The sequence below is a fragment of the Nycticebus coucang genome, chromosome 6 (assembly GCF_027406575.1).
Source record: "Nycticebus coucang isolate mNycCou1 chromosome 6, mNycCou1.pri, whole genome shotgun sequence".
NCBI classification, from domain to species: Eukaryota; Metazoa; Chordata; class Mammalia; order Primates; family Lorisidae; genus Nycticebus; species Nycticebus coucang.
The window spans coordinates 54,624,890-54,644,134 of record NC_069785.1 but is presented as its reverse complement, the minus strand read 5'-3'; the positions used below and the strand labels follow the sequence as shown (position 1 = coordinate 54,644,134).

Sequence of the window (19,245 nt, the reverse complement as noted above, 5' to 3'; positions counted from 1 at the left end):
GAGTAACTAACTGATTATTTTTCCCTTTTGAATCTTTCTGATAATCTGTTAACCTGTTCTAGCCCTCTTAAAAGCACTACATACATTTGAGGAGTGCTCTTTCAGGCTTTATTCTACTTTAAGTACCTAACAAGTTGTGCTTTTCACAATTTAGGAATTTGTGAAATCTGTTGTAATTTATAGTTCTAGGTAGATGGAAGGTGATGCTTTATTCTGTTTGTTGTAACTTACTGTATTTCCACATTTTCAGTGGGCTTCACTTGGTAGAACCTGACGTATTTGAAATGCCAAATAATAAACTGATTTCCTCCACTGTCCTTCTCTGTCTTCAGTTTCATGTGAAATACTAACTGAAATACATCTTGGTCTTATAAATTTATCTCTGATTTAAAAGCAACAAGAGAAACATATTTTAGGGGCTCCTGCTAAAATACTTTGTCATTGTTGGTCTACTGTTCTTTCCTTTCAAGTTGCCTAAACACAGCTGAGTTCATAAGAGGAGCAAAGAAAACATAACAGTGCTGCCAAGTAGACAGGAAGCTGTAGTGGACCTAGCAAGCGGGGGAGGTTGAGCACACCCTCCATCCAATCAGCTGTGAGTGCTGTTGCTATGTGCACTCTTACTCTGCTGCCTTTGTGAAAACCTTGCACGGAGGGAAGTGCAATCAGCACCCAACGCTGAACATTTGTTTTAACCGCTGCAGACATCTGGATCCTTCAGTTACTGACAGTATAGCTATTGACAGCCAGAAGGCAACTTCTTTTATCCAAGGGTTCCAGTATGGTTTTCAGTGGAAACAAAGAGCTTCACAAAGAAGGTGTGTAATGAAGTGTTTTTTAACGGCTTTATTTTTAAGCTTCCAATTTTCTGTAGCTGTTTACCAGTTGTGGTACTTCCTTTGCATGGATTTTTAATACATAGTCCAGGAAAATGATCTCAAGTTGAAAAACATTGAACTTAAGAGAATTTTCTTTAGCTTCATATAGCTTGTTTTCTTTAAATATCATTGCTTAAAAGATTATTAAAATGCTGATCTGAACAATGAATAGGAAGAACAGAAACCAAATACAATGTGCTCAATTTAATGAGGGAAAAATGTGATAGAAATGAGACTACAGGGAAGAGAATGCAAGTTAGCCAGAAACATTAACTGCGTATGGGAGCAAGAGGTATTTTAAAAATAAAAGCTATTAAGGAGAATGTATTTAATATTACTTATTTCTAATTTAATTTATTTTTTTCTGAATTTGGTAAAGATTATAAGCATTTAGCTAAGTGAGATTTTTGGCATAGTTTAAGAAATTGGTGTGCTATCTTTTTATAGAGCATTTCTGAAGCTGCTACCTTCAATTGTGCAATCTCTTAATTATTTGATCTGTTGACCAGTTCTGTAGAGTTCGGAGAAAGGATAGTAATATCCAACAGCAAATTTGATGTAGTGTTGATTTAAACATCCATTTAGAAAATTGAAGAATAAAGGATAATGAAGATAACATACCATAAATGGTTAAGGTAGTGTTTTAAAATTAAAGTAGGCCTCTTAAATGTAATAATTCCATATCTGACTTAGTTAATGTAGCAAATGTAGTAAAATCTTATTAATTTAACTACACTAATCCAATATTTGTGATAATTGAACGGAATTCAAGTTACCATTTATTTATACAGGATCTGGAAAAACTGGTCTGTCCAACTGATTATGGTAAAATTTTAAAGTATTTTAAATTTAAAAAGTTTTTTGCATTTTTCTCCAATACGGTGAAATTAGAGTTTACATATTTGATTTAGCTAATGATTCTTTTAGTTAAAGCAGAGCAGACTAATTTGCACACGGCCCATTTTGTGAACAATCCCTGTTGAGCTAATACCTAGTTTTTCTTTTGCTTTTGCAGTTTCACATGGTTGTCTCAGTAGCTTGTTTCAATTAACTCAGTGATTTATATCTGATGAATAAAGTTAGTGTAAGTTAAAAATCAGTGTTAGAGCTTTATTTGTTATCCTTAAAAATGATATACAGTAGAACCTCCATAGTGGACCCCCTCCCTGCATTGACCACCTCTTTAAGTTGACCTAATTTTCATAGGCAGGACATACACTATATATATATGTATCAGTACATTAGGCCTAGTTCCTTATGTTGACCACCTCTATTGACCAGTTTCTGTCCCTTGGTCAACTTAAAGGTTCTACTATATTTTGGAATAGGATAGGTTTTGTTGTTCCTGTCAAAAAGCGTCTGTCATTAGAAAGTCTTAGTAATCAATGTTAGCATGTTTGATAGATGAGGAAAGATATGTAGATATTTCTTTTCCTTAAAAAGAAATAAAAATATATATTATGCCTTTGAGTCTTTTACTGATCCTTTTTAATAATACTACATAAATGATATTTGTGTTAAAAAGATTTCGAAAAAGCAGTGCCTGTGGCTCAGTAGGGCGCTGGCCCCATACACCGAGGGTGGAGTGTTCGAACCCATCCCCAGCCAAACTACAACAAAAAAATAGGCAGGCATTGTGGCAGGCGCCTGTAGTCCCAGGTACTCGGGAGGCTGAGGCAAGAGAATTGTCTAAGCCCAAGAGCTGGAGGTTGCTGTGAGCTGTGATGACATGGCACTCTACCGAGGGCCACAAAGTGAGACGCTGTCTCTTAAAAAAAAAAAAAAGATTTCAAATACTAGGTACAAATTTACAAAATAAGTTGTTCTTAAACTTAATTAAAACTGTTTTATGTGGACCTACATGTTGCTAAACTTTCAAAGACGCTGACATTTCTTAGTTTTTCCAGTTTGTTAGTTGCAGCCAAAAACTAGAACTTGGTAGAAGTTATCATAGAACATGTAACAAAATTAAGTTACATTCTTTGGACTTGGTGGCCTCCACAATATAAAGTAAACATTTCCAGGAGAAAAGCTGTGTGTGTTAGGGCTAGAGACATGAGAGCAAGGTGGGAGTGGGAGGCAAAGATCTGCAGAGAGGCCCCAGGTTTATTAAATATGACTCTTTTTTTTTTTTTTTTTTTTTTTTGGTTTTTGACCAGGGCTAGGTTTGAACCCGCCACCTCTGGCATATGGGACTGGCGCCCTACTCCTTGAGCCACAGGCGCCGCCCTATTAAATATGACTCTTAACCACATGAAGGTCAATCTAGTCATTTTCATTTTTTAAGCTATCACTCTTGTCCATTACTAATTTTAATTTCTTAATATAGAAAAATAACAACCAAAGTTTTGTTTAAGTTGGTTTGCTATCCTTTACTCTTGGTTTATTTCATAAGAATTAATAGAATATCCAAGAGAAGGCTATTTTCATTCATTTGCCGCAAAAGATGGAGGAACATGAAATTGAAGAAAGTTGAGTGTACTGCTGTGTCACACAAAGCCTTTGTATTGTATTCAAAGAGAAATATTTTTGGCAGAATCCCAGACTTTATTCCTGAGCTCAGCACCTAAACATGTTTTATCTACTGGCACTTCTGAAATTTCCAACGCAGTGTCAGAATTTTAGGGAATTGAAGTTTGTGATGTGGTCAAATATAGTAACAATGGTAGCCTATTTCAACCCTTTGAATTTATCTATTATTTGACAAAAGAATTTTTCTCATTTTTTTCTATGCCAAATCATTAGCTATACTTTTTTGGTACTTGTGGAAAATACTTCTGTTCTCAAAAATGGTAATTTCCCTTTTTGTCTTGACCTTTTGGTAAAAAATTACAAATCTAAGGGCTTATATTTATTAGAGATAGTGATTGCTACAATTAATTTTATTTTAGGTAAATTAAAATTAATTATTTTGATGTATTTTGAAATTTCTAGGCAATGATATTCATTTACAGTTCTTAAATTTTTGCAATTTAAAATCTCACAATAGGAAAGGTTAATAATAAGAGGTTTTTTTTTTTTTTTTTTTCTATACAACAGTATACCACAAATGGTTAAGGTAGTATTTTAAAATTTAAGTATGCCTTCTAAGTATAATAATTACGTATCTGTGACTTCTGTGAAACTTTTTAAAGTCATTCTTACTTCAAGTATTAACACAAATGTTTGATTTCCATATGTATGCTTTAAATGCTGTATGACAAGATGTTTCGTTGCAGAAATTCCAGTATTTGTTCATGATCCTCAGCTGGGCAAGAAAGTTTGGTCTTGATACCTTTGTTAAGCCATTTTCACATATCAACAGTGCTAATGCATAAACTATCTTGATTTTCCAAGTATGTTTTAGTAAATCTTTTTTTTTTTTATCTTCAGCTATCACAGTATCTAAAATCAAAGACCTAAGTTTCTAAGTTCTAAGTAAAATCAAAGACAGTTTTTACAGTATTACATGAATCTGATTATATAATCTTTTGTAATGAAGCTCTCAGAAAAGTGGCAGCATGGGGACTGTTAATTGAGAAAATGGAATTACCTTCACTGGTCTCCTCAATTTTATTCGTTCACAGACGTCTGAACATCAAAGGACTTGAATGAAAATGTTTGTGATAGGCACAGGGACAGTAAAATTATAAATTACAGGAAGTAGTTAAGATAGGTTATAAAACATAATCAGACCGTAAGGCTAATACATACATGGGCCTCAGATTTTAATATAAGCTTCCTGTCATATGGCAGGAAACGATGCCAATCAGTTATGTATGTCCCCGTTATTTAACATTGTATTGCTAAATACTTCCATTAAATATTTAAGTAGGTTTCTGTTAATATTTTCATGGTATTTTATTTTTTGAGGTTTACATTTTAGCTAGTCAGTACAAAAATAGTTACATAGAATAAACAAGTTCTAGTATTCAATGGTACAGTAGTGAAATTATAGTTAATTATTATATATTTCAAAATAGAATTGTAACATTCCCATCACAAAATGAAGGCAAATGTTTGAAATAATGAACATCTCAATTATCCACATTTGATCATTACACATTGTGTACATGTATCAAAATATCAAATATACCCCCCAAATACAAACAACTATGATATACTAATAAAACAGTATAAAAAAGGAAAAAATGATTTGGGGGTGACTTGTCTGAATGATTTATTATTTAGCTGTATAATATTGGGCATGTTTTCACCTTTTGGGCTTAAGTTTTCCCTCAGTATCTGGATATTTTAGGGTGATTGTGGGATTTAAATGAAAGAATGTGTAAAACTACATAGATTAATGACCCATTGTTAGCACTCAACAAAACGTAAGGTTTTATTATAATGAACTTTCCTTTTTGTTATGCTATACTAAACAATGTTAACATGTTGAGTTTTCTAAGTATTTTGAAAATTTTAAGTATAGTTTTTTTCCCAAGACTTTCCCCCTGAGCTTCACATTTACAGATATACTTCTAGATTTCTCAGTTTTCTAAGATATTTCTTGATCTGTAAAGCCATAGAAAGAGAGAAATTGAGACAGAAAAAGAAGGCAGGGCTGGTAGGGGAATTACATGCTTAAATATCTAAAGAAAGATAATAATAATAATAAGGAAATAAAGAATGAGTAAAATGGGAAGAGAAATAGCGAAGGCAAAAGAAACACTCTTTAATAAAATAAAATATATTTTTAATTAAAAATATGTTTAATATACATTTAATAAAATATATATTAATATAGTTGGATTATTATAGTGTCGTTTTGTTATTTTTGTTGTGTGTGTGTGTACACTCACTTGTGTGCCAGCCACCACCCAAACCCCCCATCCTTCCCCTGAAAATGCTGAGCTGTTTGACTCAAGTTGCTAAATCTCCTGGTGATTTGCTTATTGGGAAGAAACTTGTTTCTGACTCTTCTTCCGAATTCCTCAGTTAGTACTGCACTCTAGGTAACCCTTGTTAATGACAGTGAACAAGCCACTTCCTAGGAGCCAGAAATTAAATATCATTGTAGATATGATGAGTGTCACTATCTTGAAATATAAACACTTCAGAATAAAAATCTGGTCATGCAGTGATTAAGTTTGAAAACTCAAACGTCAAAACCAAAATGTTTGGAATTGTGCTTTACTTGTCATTTTCATAAGTACACAAAATTTCAGGTTTAATTGACCACAGTATTTTCATCATTTTGAGATGACATGATTTTATGTTATTTTGGTGGGGGGTAAATTGGGGGTTCCATCCTGGATTTCTTTCCTTTCTTTGCCTTCTCTTCCCATTCACTTTCCTATTCCCATTCTTCTTCTCCATCTTTCCTTTTCCCCTTCCCTTTTCCTCCCCTTCCCTTGTCTTTCTGCTATCTTTTCCCTTATTTTCTCCTTTCCATAAAACCTTTTCTCTTTTCTCTTCCTCTTCCCCTTTTTCTTTTCTTCTCTTTTATTTTTTTGAGACAGAGTCACATTCTGTCACCTAGGCTAGAGTGCTCTGGCCTCAGCATAGCCCACAGCAACCTCAAACTCCTGGATTCAAGCAGTCTTCCCGCCTCAGCCTCCCCAGTAGCTGGTCTCAAACTCCTTACCTCAAGCAATTATCTTGCCTTAGCCTCCCAGAATGTTAGGATTACATTTTTACAAGTACACAAAATTTCAGGTTCCTTTCAAGTGGCCACAGTATTTTCTCACTTTGAGATGACATAATTTTATGTTATTTTGACAGGAGGTTTAAGCAGGTTCCATCCTTTTCCTTTTCCCTCTCTTCCCTTTTCCTTCCTTCTCCCTCTCCTTTTTCCCACTTCTCCTTCCCCTCCATCCCTTTTTAAGTGACTAGTTCTTTCTCTTTCTCCCAGACTAGAGTTCACTGGTACCATCATAACCTCACTGCAGCTCAAACTCCTTGGCTCCCAAATGATCCTTCTGCCTTAGCCTCTCATGTTACTGGAATTACAAACATGAGCCACCATACTCAGTCGTCTTGGTTTTCATGTTTTCATCAAGGGCTAATTGTGATTTCATGTAAAGTCTTTAGCCCTCCAGTTTGCTGAAGGTACAGGTTAGCTTATAGAGAATTAGAAAACAAGCAAAACAATTTTTTGTTTTGTTTTGTTTTGTTTTTTGCAATTGACAAAAGGGGTAGGAGAACTCTTTTAGAAACAAATATCCTAAAATCATATATTTGTTTTGGGTGCTGCATACTACCTTAAATCTCTTGTGTCAAAAAATAATCCATATAGAAAAAGAACAATTTATCAGCGTCTCCTAACCCTTTTGAGAATCTACTGACTACTATTATTCTCCTTTGCTGGAAAAAAAAAGGATCTGTGTTTAGATATACATAATTTTTTTTTTTTTTTTTTTTTTTTTTTAGTTTTTGGCCAGGGCTGGAATTGAACCTGCCACCTCCAGTATATGGGGTTGGCGCCCTATTCCTTTGAGTACCGGCACCACCCACACGTAATTTTTTTTTTTTTTTAGATAGTCTCACTTTGTTCCCCTTGATAGGATGCTGTGGTGTCACAGCTCACAGCAACCTCTAACTCCTGGGCTTAAATGATTCTCTTGCTTCAGCCTCCCAAGTAGCTGGGACTACAGGTTCCCACCACAGCACCTGGCTATTTTTGTTGTTGTTGTTCAGTTGTCATTGTTTAGCGGGCCTGGGCCAGGTTCAATCCCGCCTGCCTTGGTGTATGTGGCTGGCACCCTACCAACTGAGCTACAGGCGCCGAGCCTGGTTACACATAGTTTTATAGAAAGTATCTAAGAGGAAGATTTTGTTAACCACAATTTGGTTTTATTCGGAGTATAAAAGTATTAATACTTAAAAATTAAGGCTTAAATGGGCAGTGCCTGTGTCTCAGTGAGTAGGGCACCAGCCCCATATACTGAGGGTGGCGGGTTCGAACTCGGCCCCAGCCAAACTGCAACAACAACAACAAAAAATTAAGGCTTAGAATAGATTAGGTAAAGACAGTACCCATTTTTCCTCCACGGACTCTTGTATTTTGAATGGACTTCTGTTAGAGAATTTAGCACAAAAGGACTGATATGGAATGCGATGCTCAGGTTCCCAGAACCTTTGTTTCCCCTCTGAGTTGTAGATTGAGATTAGAGAGGACCTAGAAGATACCTCTTTTGCCCTTGGGCTGCCACCTGGAATTGCTTGCAGAAATACTTCTGCACAAGTAATGACAAGATCCACTGCTTTGGATGTCACCTAGTTCCATCTTTGTCCAAGTGAATCAAGCAGAATTGATCTTACTAAGTGTGCTCAAGCTTCTTAATTCTTAATTTAAAAATGACTCCGTCTTCTACCTATTTTTTAATTTCTCCAGAGGTTTTACATTTTACACATACATACACTGAGTGAAAAACATAAATGTTGAAAGTACTTAGCAGGAAGGGGTCATTCATGTGGTAGAGGGAAGAAGGTTGAAAGGACAAAATGTATTTCTAAGGACTGGCCCATGTTGCACCCATATTCTCATGAAGTAAAAATGTAAGACTAAATTAGATTAAGTTTAAGGATAATTTTGGAAAGTATGTGCCAGTTATCTGGGATTAGTAAAGCTGAAACAAAACAAAACAGCACGGGACTAGTAGATTGTTGCCTTTTTAGCACAGAGTGGTTTTCCGAGTATATAAATAAATCTAGAATTTGTGGTTTTGAGAGACAACTTTGTTTCCTTTTGTGACAATATTTTCTCAGATCTTTGTCTTATGGTAAAACCATATAATCAAGAGTATTCCCGCAAGTGACAGTGAAAAGGACAATATTTTCCATTTGAGAGCTTTTAGGTCCTAAAACTGTGATGAGTTAGGTCTGATGGTTTACCCAGAGCATAGGGAAATGAAATTAGGTTTGTGCAGATAAGAAGGAAATGAATAAACTCTGTTTGGCTCTAAGATTGTGCCCATGAATGGGTGATGAGTGGCTGAAAGCATAATTCTGGCAGCCTGAACTTTAAGGCAGGTGCAGGGGTGGGGACCGTAATTTTCCTCAGTAACACTGACTGGTTCTAATTCTTACATTTTAAATATCGTGTCCTCTGGGAGCTTTCTCTGCTGTCCAAGATTGAGTTTCCATGTAAATATAGCACTTCAATATATCCATATTTCATTTATCTTATCACCATAATTTAGATTTTTGTCCTCTCCATAAGACTATCTTCTGCTTGAAGGCAGTAACATAACTTATTCTCTCATTTCCTCTCAAGAAGAGCTGAATTTCACTGACAGTTTCTGACATATAGATATCAGATACTTTTATTTTTCCACTCTTAGCTGCTAGCCAGTCTTTCAAATTACTTAATTTTAGTTTTCTTTTTAAACCTTGCGTGCCCCCCCAACTTCTCACTTAAGTTTTCAGTAGTAGGTTACCGTGATAAATTTGATCTATAATTACTTGCGTAACTGTTGAGGTCTAGAAATTATGATAATTGATGTGGAAATTAGAACTCTAACATAAGAACACTTCTTCTTTTCTCTTCTTTTCTCCAGTGTCTAGCTCTGTCACCCGGGTTGGTGTGCAGTAGCCCGATTATAACTCATAACTTGCTGAATCTTTGAACTCCTTGCTTGAAGCAATCCTCTTCCTTCTCCTTCCCAAATAGTATGACTACAGGTGCGCACCACCATGTCCAGCTAATTTTTTTTTTTTTAAGGGACAGTCTTATTTTGTTGCCCTAGGTAGAGTGCCGTGGCGTCATAGCTCCAACTCCTGGGCTGAGGCAATTCTCTTGCCTCAGCCCCCTGATTAGCTGGGACTACAGGCGCCCACCACAACGCCGGCAATTTTTTGTTGCAGTTTGGTCAGGGCCAGTTTCAAACCTGCTACCCTCAGTATATGGGCTGGCGCCCTACCCATTGAGCCACAGGTGCCCCCCTCCAGGTAATTTTTTTTTAAGAGTCAAGATCTTAAGGTGTTGCCCAGGCTCCAACTCGTGGCCTCAAGCCATCCTTTCATCTTGGTCTCCATAATTACTGGGTTTACAGGCATGAACCACTGTACCCAGCCTATTTTTCTTTTATTTGCGACCGAGTCTCACTCTGTCACCCTGAGAGGAGGCTGTGGCATCATTATAGCTCACCTTGAACTCTTGGACTCAGAGCAACCTTGAACTCTTGGACTCAGATCTTCTGCTTCAGTTTTTTCTTTTTAGCAGATACGGGATCTCTCCCTTGCTCAGACTGGTCTCGAACTCCTGATCTCAAGCAATCCACCCGCCTGAGGCTCCCATAATGTTAGGTTTATAGGTGTGAGCCACGAAGCCTTCCCCATTTTTTAAAATTTAAATGTTTTTGCCCTTGGGTAGGAAGTTGGTGACTAATTACCCAAATAGTTTCATTATTGTAAAACAAATGTTTTCAGATTCATATGCCATTGGTAAGAGAAAAACAGTAATTAAATTATAAAATCCAAGACAAAGATAAAGTAATAGTTATCTGGAAAAGGGTAACAGCAAGCTTTTGTGCCTTTAACCAGAAATAAGCTGAAAATAAGCAAACAAAACGTGATAAGATATTGAACATTATTTTGAGGCCCGTTGCTGCCAAGCACTGTGCTGAGCAATAGTAAGAGTTGGTCTTGTTCATGGCGTTCAAATAATGATTTAATTTTATTTGTGTTAAGATTTAGGAAGGAAAAGCATAGGTGCAATAAGCTCTTCTAATACAAAGTCATGGAAGAGGGTAATGGGATCAGAACAAACTGGATAATAATGTAAGAAAAAATTACATATATAAGTTGAAATAGAGTTCTGATTGCTTTATACTCATTCTGTAGTATTTGATCGAGTGGTATAGTTAAATTTTTTCCTGAAGAGTAGAGATTATTTTAGCAATTGTAATGAAAAAAAATTCCTTTCACAAAACAGCAAATATTAAGTCTAATTTTCAATAAACTTAACATATATTCAGGAACTCTATGAAGATATTAAAACTCTACCAAAGAATATTTTAAAGACTTGTGTAAATGGTGAGATATAAACCTTAAAAATACAGTTTTTTAAAAGTACTAGTGTTCTTTCAATCTAGCTATAATTTTTGGAAATCACTGATAAATCCATGAGAGATCTGAAGATTAGAAAATCAGTAAGAATTTTTTTTTTTTTTTTTTTTTTTTTTTGAGACAGTTTCACTATGTCACCCTCAGTAGAATCATGGTGTTACAGCTCACAGCAACCTCCATCCTGGGCTTAAGCGATTCTCTTGCCTCAGCCTCCCAAGTAGCTGGGACTACAGGCATCCAACACAATGCCCAGCTATTTTTTTGTGTAGTTGTCATTGTTGTTGGGCAGGCTCAGGCTGGGTTCGAACCCACCAGCTCTGGTGTATGTGGCTGTCGCCCTGGCCACTGAGCTACAGAACCCGAGCCATCAGTAAGACTATTTAAAGAGTTGGAGTGCTCTCCAGATGTACAGAAGAATGAAGCACCTTCTAACCACAAAGTTTTTCCATGGTGCAGCTTTATAAGGGCTGCAGAAAGGAAGTGCTGGAAACTAGAGGAATATTAGTGATTCAGTGGAATGTAGAGGGTGAGGCATCTTGAAGCAGCCTTGGGAGAAGAGTTTGGCAGTTGAGCACATAAAGAGAAGTAATCAGAGATAAAGTTTAAAAAAATAAGGTCTTTTTCATCCATCTATCATTACTTCCCTTTATGCATCCCATGTCTGGCCAATCTGGGGATAATGAAGGGTTGGATATGGGAGGTTGTTGAAATAGAGGCAGTCAGACTGATGGCTTATTGGGGTAAGAAAATGGGAAGAGGCAGGGGCTGCACCTGTGGCTCAGTCTGTAAGGCGCCGGCCCCATATACTGATGGTGGCGGGTTCAAACCCGGCCCCGGCCAAACTGCAACCAAAAAATAGCCGGGTGTTGTGGCGGGCGCCTGTAGTCCCAGCTGCTCTGGAGGCTGAGGCAGGAGAATCGCTTAAGCCCAGGAGTTGGAGGTTGCTGTGAGCTGTGTGAGGCCAGGGCACTCTACCAAGGGCCATAAAGTGAGATTCTGTCTCTACAAAAAAAAAAAGAAAATGGGAAGAGGCAAATAATTCTAAGGTTTCAAGTCACAAAAAACGTAACAGCTGTGGCTGAGGCAAGTTTTTTTCTCCGACCAACGCCCCCGTGGTTATTTTTAGTTTGTGGTAGGCTAGATGTAACAGGGTCAGTCTGTGCAATAAATGAAATGGTCTATTTTTTAACTTCAAAAATTGGTGTAAGTAGAATTGGAAGGGGCCATGCAGTTTCACATTCTCATTTTTACAAGTGAGTTTGCTGAGAGTCAAGGAGTTGAATTGACCTTTCACAAGGTCTCAGGGGTAGTTTTGTTACAAAGCTGAAATTAGAATCCAGGTCTTCTAGCCTTTGCAAGTTGCTTAACATAATATTCATTTGATTTTTATGTTATTGAGAAATCCATGAATTTTAAGATCTAATAGAACTATAACTGCTGATATTTTTTTATTTTTAACTGAGACAGTCTGTTGCCCTGAGTAGAGTGCCAGGGCATCCTAGATCACAGCAACCTCAAACTTTTGGGCTCAAGCAATCTTCTAACCTCAGGCTCCTGAGTATCTGAGACAACAGGCGCCCACCACAATGCCTGGCTATTTTTTCTGTTTTGGGGGGAGATGGGGGTGGGGAGTGTCTGACTCTTGCTCAGAATAGTCTCGAACTCCTGAGCTCAAGCAGTCCACCTGCCTCAGCCTCCCACTGCCCAGCCATAACTGCTGATCTTAAGATCTACTGGATTTAGCTGTTAAAATTTAGGGAAAAGATCTAATTTAAGCAGGTTGGCACATCTGTCCTTTGGAATATTATAACAATAAATAATTGCTTGATCATTGCTGATCTCAATTAACTACAATTCTAATTGTGTGTGAATTGGCTGAACTAAAACCATTTGATCTGGCTCTAGGAAATATTATATACTTGGCTGCCTGAAGTTGATGATAATGACCGTATTGTCATCCAATACAATTTTAATTAAAAGCATTACTTTAACATTAAATCCCATTGCTTGATTATTATCAAAGGATACTGCCTTTGGCAGAGTTATTATCATTATTATTATTTTTTTTTTTTGCAGTTTTGGCCAGGGCTGGGTTTGAACCCACCACCTCTGGCATATGGGGCCAGCGCCCTACCCCTTTGAGCCACAGGCGCCGCCCGGCAGAGTTATTATTTTAAAGGAGAAATAGAGCATTATGAATAGAAACTGCCTTTGTGAGGAAAGAAAAAGTATTGTTTCGGTTATCCTCTTATAGCAAGGTAGTGTCTTCATGACAGCCGTTTACAATTAAACTTTAATTTTCCTTCCTAAATAATTGATATCCCTACATTTGCAACAAATATTGTTACAAGGGTGGCATTGTCTGCGTTCTTCAACTGATTCCATTCAAGGAACTGGTGGGTATTCTTTCTTGGTACTATTACATTATATCATATCATTTTCTTTCTGGCAAACTGTCCTAGTCTTCTGGTCCATTGCCTTTTTTGAATTGGCAGTTTTCTGTTTTTGTGGGATATGTTCTCTTCCGTCTCAATCATTGCTCTTTGAAATGATAGATAAGCTTAAGATCAACTTGGGCTAATCCAGGTGAGACAGTAGGAAGGGATAGGAAGGATGCCATAGTGCTGCAGGTGGGCTCTTGGTTACTATTCACACAGAGACTGATGTCAAATAGCTTTTAGCTTAGTACCTTTTGGTGGTATTTTCCAAAGGCTAGTAGTACTTAAACTCGTGCTATTCTAACAGCAGGTTTTTGCTTTTCCATGGCAAAGGTGGGCAAGGGACTGTTTTTTATTCGTGATCATGCCTTCCAACTTTGTATTATTAAATGGCTTTTTATGAAGCAATGTTGAAGATGAATATAAAATGTTGATAAGTGGTACTTTCATTTTTTTTTTTTTTCTTCGGTTTTTGGCCGGGGCTGGGTTTGAACCCGCCACCTCTGGCATATGGGACTGGCGCCCTACTCCTTGAGCCACAGGTGCCGCCCGTGGTACTTTCATTTTTTAATTTTGCTTTTATTTAAGTGAAATATTAAATTTTTTCAGTAGGAGAGCTCCTTTACTTTGCAATTTTAGGAAACTTACTTTAATTTTTATATTGTCATTAATACATATCATTTTATTGCTAAAAATCATGAGAAATATAAAATTACATTTTCCCATTTAACTTAATGAACTTTATTATGCATTTTTACAAATAATACTTACGATTACTTTAATGGGTATAGGATACTCCATCCTGTTGACATTAACATAAACCATTCTCAACATTTTAAAAGGCTTTCCCTATAGTGAATATAACATGGATATTCAATATGGTTTTAATTTTTTTTGTTTTTTGAGACAGTCTCACTTTGTGATCCTTGGTAGAGTGTTGTGGCGTCATAGCTGACAGCAGCCTCAAGCTCTTGGGCTCAAAGGAGCCTCCTGCCTCAGTTTTTCATTTTTATTTTTTAGTTAAGACAGGGTCTCACTCTTGGCTAAGGCTGGTCTGGAACTCCTGAGCTCAAACAATCCACCTATCTCAGCCTCTCAGAGTGCTGGTTTTATAGGTGTGAGCCACCATACCTGGCAATGTGGTTTTAATTTTTATTCTTTTGATTGTTAGAGAGGTTAGATATTCCTCATTGTGTTTACTTATTTCATGTTATGCGATTATGAATTAATTTTTTCTCTTTTTATTTACCTTTTGAAATAGTTTAAAATAGCCCATTGGATAATATAATGGAAATAGGAACGTTTTGTTGATCATATAATAGAAATAGTACCCCTTCTATTTTTTATCTTTCAGAAATATGTATGTAGATTTTATACATTAACCTGCCAATATTTTCCTTTGTATGTATTTTTCTTTTTCTCTTTCTTTTTCTTTTTTTTTTCTTCAGACACAGTCTCACTTTGTTAGCCTTGGTAAAGTGCCATGACATCATAGCTTACAGCAACCTCAAACTCCTGGGCTCAACCAATTCTTTTGCCTCAGCCTCCTAAGTAGCTAGGACTACAGGCAACCGCCACAGTGCCCAGCTATTTTTAGAGACAGAGTCTCACTCTGGCTCAGGCTGGTCTCAAACTCATGAACACAGGCAAACCACCCTCTCAGCCTCCCAGAGTGCTAGGATTACAGGCATGAGCCACCACATCTGGCCAATGCCTTTCTTTTTTTTGTATGCAGTTTTTGCCTGGGGCTGGGTTTGAACCCGCCACCTCCGGCATATGTGCCGGCGCCCTACTGCTTTGAACCACAGGCACTGCCCTCAATGCCTTTCTTTTTTTGAGAGAGTCTCACTCTGTTGCCTTAGGTAGAGTGCCATGGCATGGTCATAGCAACCATAAGCAATCCTCCTGTCTCAGCCTCCCGAGTAGGTGGGACTACAGATACATGCCACCATACCCAGCCAGTTTTTCTTGGTTGCAGCCGTCATTGTTGTCTGGCAGGCCCGGGCTGGATTCGAACCCGCCAGCTCAGGTGTATGTGGCTGTCGCCTTAGCCGCTTGAGCCACAGGCGCCGAGCCCCCAGCCAGTTTTTCTGTTTGTAGTAGAGGCAAGGTTTCACTCTTGTTCAAACTGGTCTCAAACCCCTGCCTTTTTTTCATTTCCATCGATGATAGTATTTGGTCGTGATATTAGCAAAGGAGAATTAATGATTAGAGAATTAGCTTAAGCTTTTCCTTTGGCTTCTGCCATACTTAGTGCAATGAAATTTGTGAATCTACCCCTCAAAATTAGTTTAGGTTGAAAGGGACATACTTTTCAGCCTTTTATGGAAGACTGATGGCAGAATTGGCCATCTGATAAAATTAAGGAAATAAATTCACTTGATAGTGTTGGCTGAGGCCCAGAAACTCATAAGAATGTGAACATTTCAGTATTTTGTGTGTATATGTGTGTATCAACTCTTCATTAACAATCAGTGTGAATAAGCTAAATTCTGGGCTAGGCCTGGTGGCTACACCTATAATTGTAGCACTCTCAGAGGCCAAGGCAGGACCAATGCATGAGCTCAGTGATTTGAGACCAGCCCAACCAAACCAAGAATGAGACCTTGTCTCTACTAAAAACAGAAAAATTAGTCAGGCATTGTGTTTGGTGCCTGTAGTCCCAGCTACTTGGGAGTCTAAAGCAGGAGGATACCCTGAACCCAGGGGTGTGAGGTTGCTGTGAGCTAGGTGGATGCCACGCCACTCTAGCCTGAAACAGAGGGAGACTCTGCCTAAAAAAAAAAAAAAAAAGCTAAATTCTGTCTTTAAAAATTATAATAAAATTAAAGCTAAAAATAATTTCTTGAGTACTGACTGATCCGACCACCTTCAACTTGTCATTTTCCCCCCATAAGAGTAGGGCTAATAATCTGAGTTTGCCTGTCCTGTAATACCAGATTCTTCATAGTTGGTCATTAACATAGATCTGAAGTTGATCTACATGTGCCAATGCCTTCAGTAAGCTAAATGACTGCACTTTTTGCCTGCTTTCATTTTGCTTACATATTTATTGAACACATTCTGTGTGCAAGGCACCAGTTATAGAATAATGAATATAATATGTTAGACCTAATTCCCACACTAATGGTTCATGGTGAGTTAGATGCAACCAGGCCATTAAAATAGTGTAATGATTGCAGTGGAAAACATGAAGCTTACAAAAGGCTCTTTCTCTGCATCTGCTTTCCATCTAACTTGGAATTTCACTGAAATCAGGCAATAGAATTTGGCAGATTTTTAATTTTTCCATTTAAAAATAAAAATTGAGGCTCAGTGCCTGTAGCTCAGTGGCTTGTGCGCTGGCCACATACACCGGAGCTGGCAGGTTCGAACCCAGCCCTCGCCTGCCAAACAATAATAACAACTACAACAAAAAAATAGCCAGGTGTTGTGGCCAGTGCCTGTAGTCCCAGCTACTCAGAAGGCTGAGGCAAAAGAATCGCTTAAGCCCAAGAGTTTGAGGTTGCTGTGAGCTATGATGCCATGGCACTCTACTGAGGGAGACATAGTGAGACTCTGTCTCAAAAATAAAGATTTTTTTTTTTATTATAACAGTATACCTACTCTTTTTGTTTTAATTATTTATTTAATCATAACTTTGTACATTGATGCATTTATGTGGTTCAGAGTACTGCTTTCTTTTTTTTTGAGACAGAGTTTTACTTCGTTGCCCTCCGTAGAGTGCTGTGGCATCACAACTCACAGCAACCTCCAACTCTTGGGCTTAAGCTATTCTCTTGCCTCAGCCTCCCAAGTAGCTGGGACTATAGGTGCCCACCACAACACCCAGCTTTTTTTTTTTTTTTCCGTTGTTGTTGTTACAGTTGTCGTTGCTATTTTAGCTGGCCGGGGCCAGGTTCAAATCTGCCATCCTTGGTATATGGGGTTGGCGCCCTACCCACTGAGCCACAGGTGTCGCCCTGTACCTACTGTTTAGGTAAGCTGTCTACTCACTTCCCTTCCCTTCCTTCTTGGGTATTCTGTAAGTTTTTAACAATTAATTCTTCTTTCATAGCTTTCCAAGTGTCAGATTTATAACTTAGGTGGCCATAGCAGGTTGGAGTCTATATCAGATGCAGACATTGAGGAATCACAACTAATATTTCATGTAGGATGGATAAATGCCCTCTATCTATCTCATTGACAAAAATAGAATTAAGAGGAGTTTCATGAACAGAGAAAGAAAAGAGTATTCTGGCAGGAAAGCAGAATAGTGAACTGGAAAGCCCAGTTTAAATTCGTAAGACTGGGATATTAGACCCTTAAGTATTTCATAGGAAGGACCAAAATCATTGCTCAGGGGCTGAACAACTGAAACAGAATGAGCAATAAAAATGACCTTGATACTAAACCAACAAATACCTAAAAGCTTTATGTTCTCCACATTCTCCATCATGATTCTTCTTGAGCCAGAATTGGAATTAGGCAGGTAACATGGGTAGATTTTGGCACACTGGATGACTCTTAGAAAAAAGACCCAAATTTCTGGCACTTTACATACACAGGAGACGTAGTTTCAAGCCCTCTCTTTACCACTACTGTACTTAGTATGCCTGAGCAAGTCACTTTTATCTATTTGAAGTTCAATTTCCTTACCTATAAATTAATGAAAATATATGCTCTTGAAGGTTCCTTTAATTTCTAAATTCCACACAAAACCAAACACTTGGGCTTTCTTTCTCTATCTTAACTTTTCCTTTGTCTTTTTGCCCACAGAAGCTGCTTATTTTTCTTTGATGGTCAAAGGTCCAAGCTTGATTTTTTTTTTTTTTTTTTTTTAGGCAGAGTCTCAGGCTGTGGTAGGCAGAGCTCAGGTAGAGTGCTATGGCGTCATAGCTCACAACAACCTCCAACTCAGGCTCAAGCGATCCTCTTGCCTCAGTTTTTTTCATTTTTTAATAGAGATGGGGGTCTCACTCTGACTCAGGCTGGTCTCAAACTCCTGAACTCAGGTAAGGAGTTGCCTCGGCCACTTGCCTCGGCCTCCCAGAGTGCTAGGATTACAGTTGTGAGCCACTGTGCCTGGCCTCCAAGCTTGATTTTAATTAACGCTACGTATTTTTGAATGTACAAAAAAGAAAATAATTGTACAGTTTTGCTAAGCATTATGAGAATAATATTACTATGTAGGATATCCGCTTGTTCTTTCCAGAACCACATGATCTAAGCTTTTCTCATAATATCTAAATTGAGAAATTTAAAGAGGGGAGACATATGGTAAAAAGGAGTAAATGTCCAAGTTCTTTTAGTGCCAGGAATACTTGAAAATTTATCTATGTAGAATCTATACCCTAAAGTGGAATGGTACCCTTCGAGTCACTTATTAGCTTCTGTAACTGAGACTGTTAAGAACTATTGGGTATTGTAGCCAGGCGTCGTGATGGGCACCTATTGTCCCAGCTACTGGGGAAGCTGAGGCAAGAGAATTGCTTAAGCCCAAGAGTTTGAGGTTGCTGTGAGCTGTGATACCACAGGACTCTACCGAGGGCAACATAGTAAAACTCTATCTCAAAAAGAAAGAAAAAACTATTGGTATTGGAAAACCAGTTTCATTGTGATTCTCCAGTAAACTGATAATGTTTGTGACCTTTGGGGAAATGATTTTAAAATGTAGTGTCTTCATTTGTAAAATGGGGGAAGACCTATGTCAAAGAATTTATTTTTATTTTAAAACAAGCATTTATATAGTGCTTACTATGTGGCAGGCAGTATTTTAAAAATTTTAGAAATATTTACCTAACAATTGCAATCAGTGTAACCTGGCTTATTGTACCCTCAATGAATCCCCAACAATAAAAAAAAAAAAAGAAAAAAAAATTTTTAGAAATAGTTCAGTCCTTGTAACTGCCCTCTGAAAGTTGATACTATTATTATCCCTATATTAATTAGGTGAAAAA

At 37.6% G+C, this 19,245-nt stretch overlaps 1 protein-coding gene across 10 annotated transcripts in view; it reads left to right on the top strand.

Annotated features, from left to right (window-relative positions):
* Positions 1–19,245, top strand: part of ATOSA (atos homolog A) — a 145,214-nt gene that overhangs the window by 72,401 nt on the left and 53,568 nt on the right. The window contains exon 1 of one of the 10 annotated variants that reach the window (XR_008380767.1): positions 1–818. This exon is cut by the window's left edge and continues 1,118 nt beyond it. The exons of 7 other annotated variants lie outside the window; for them this stretch is intronic. Coding sequence is in view for 2 of the 3 variants with exons in the window: in XM_053595137.1 (XP_053451112.1) it covers positions 782–818 (37 nt within the window). In the remaining variant the exon portion in view is untranslated. The remainder of the gene's footprint in view (positions 819–19,245) is intronic. 2 more of the 10 variants (XM_053595137.1, XM_053595129.1) reach the window with 2 other exon arrangements.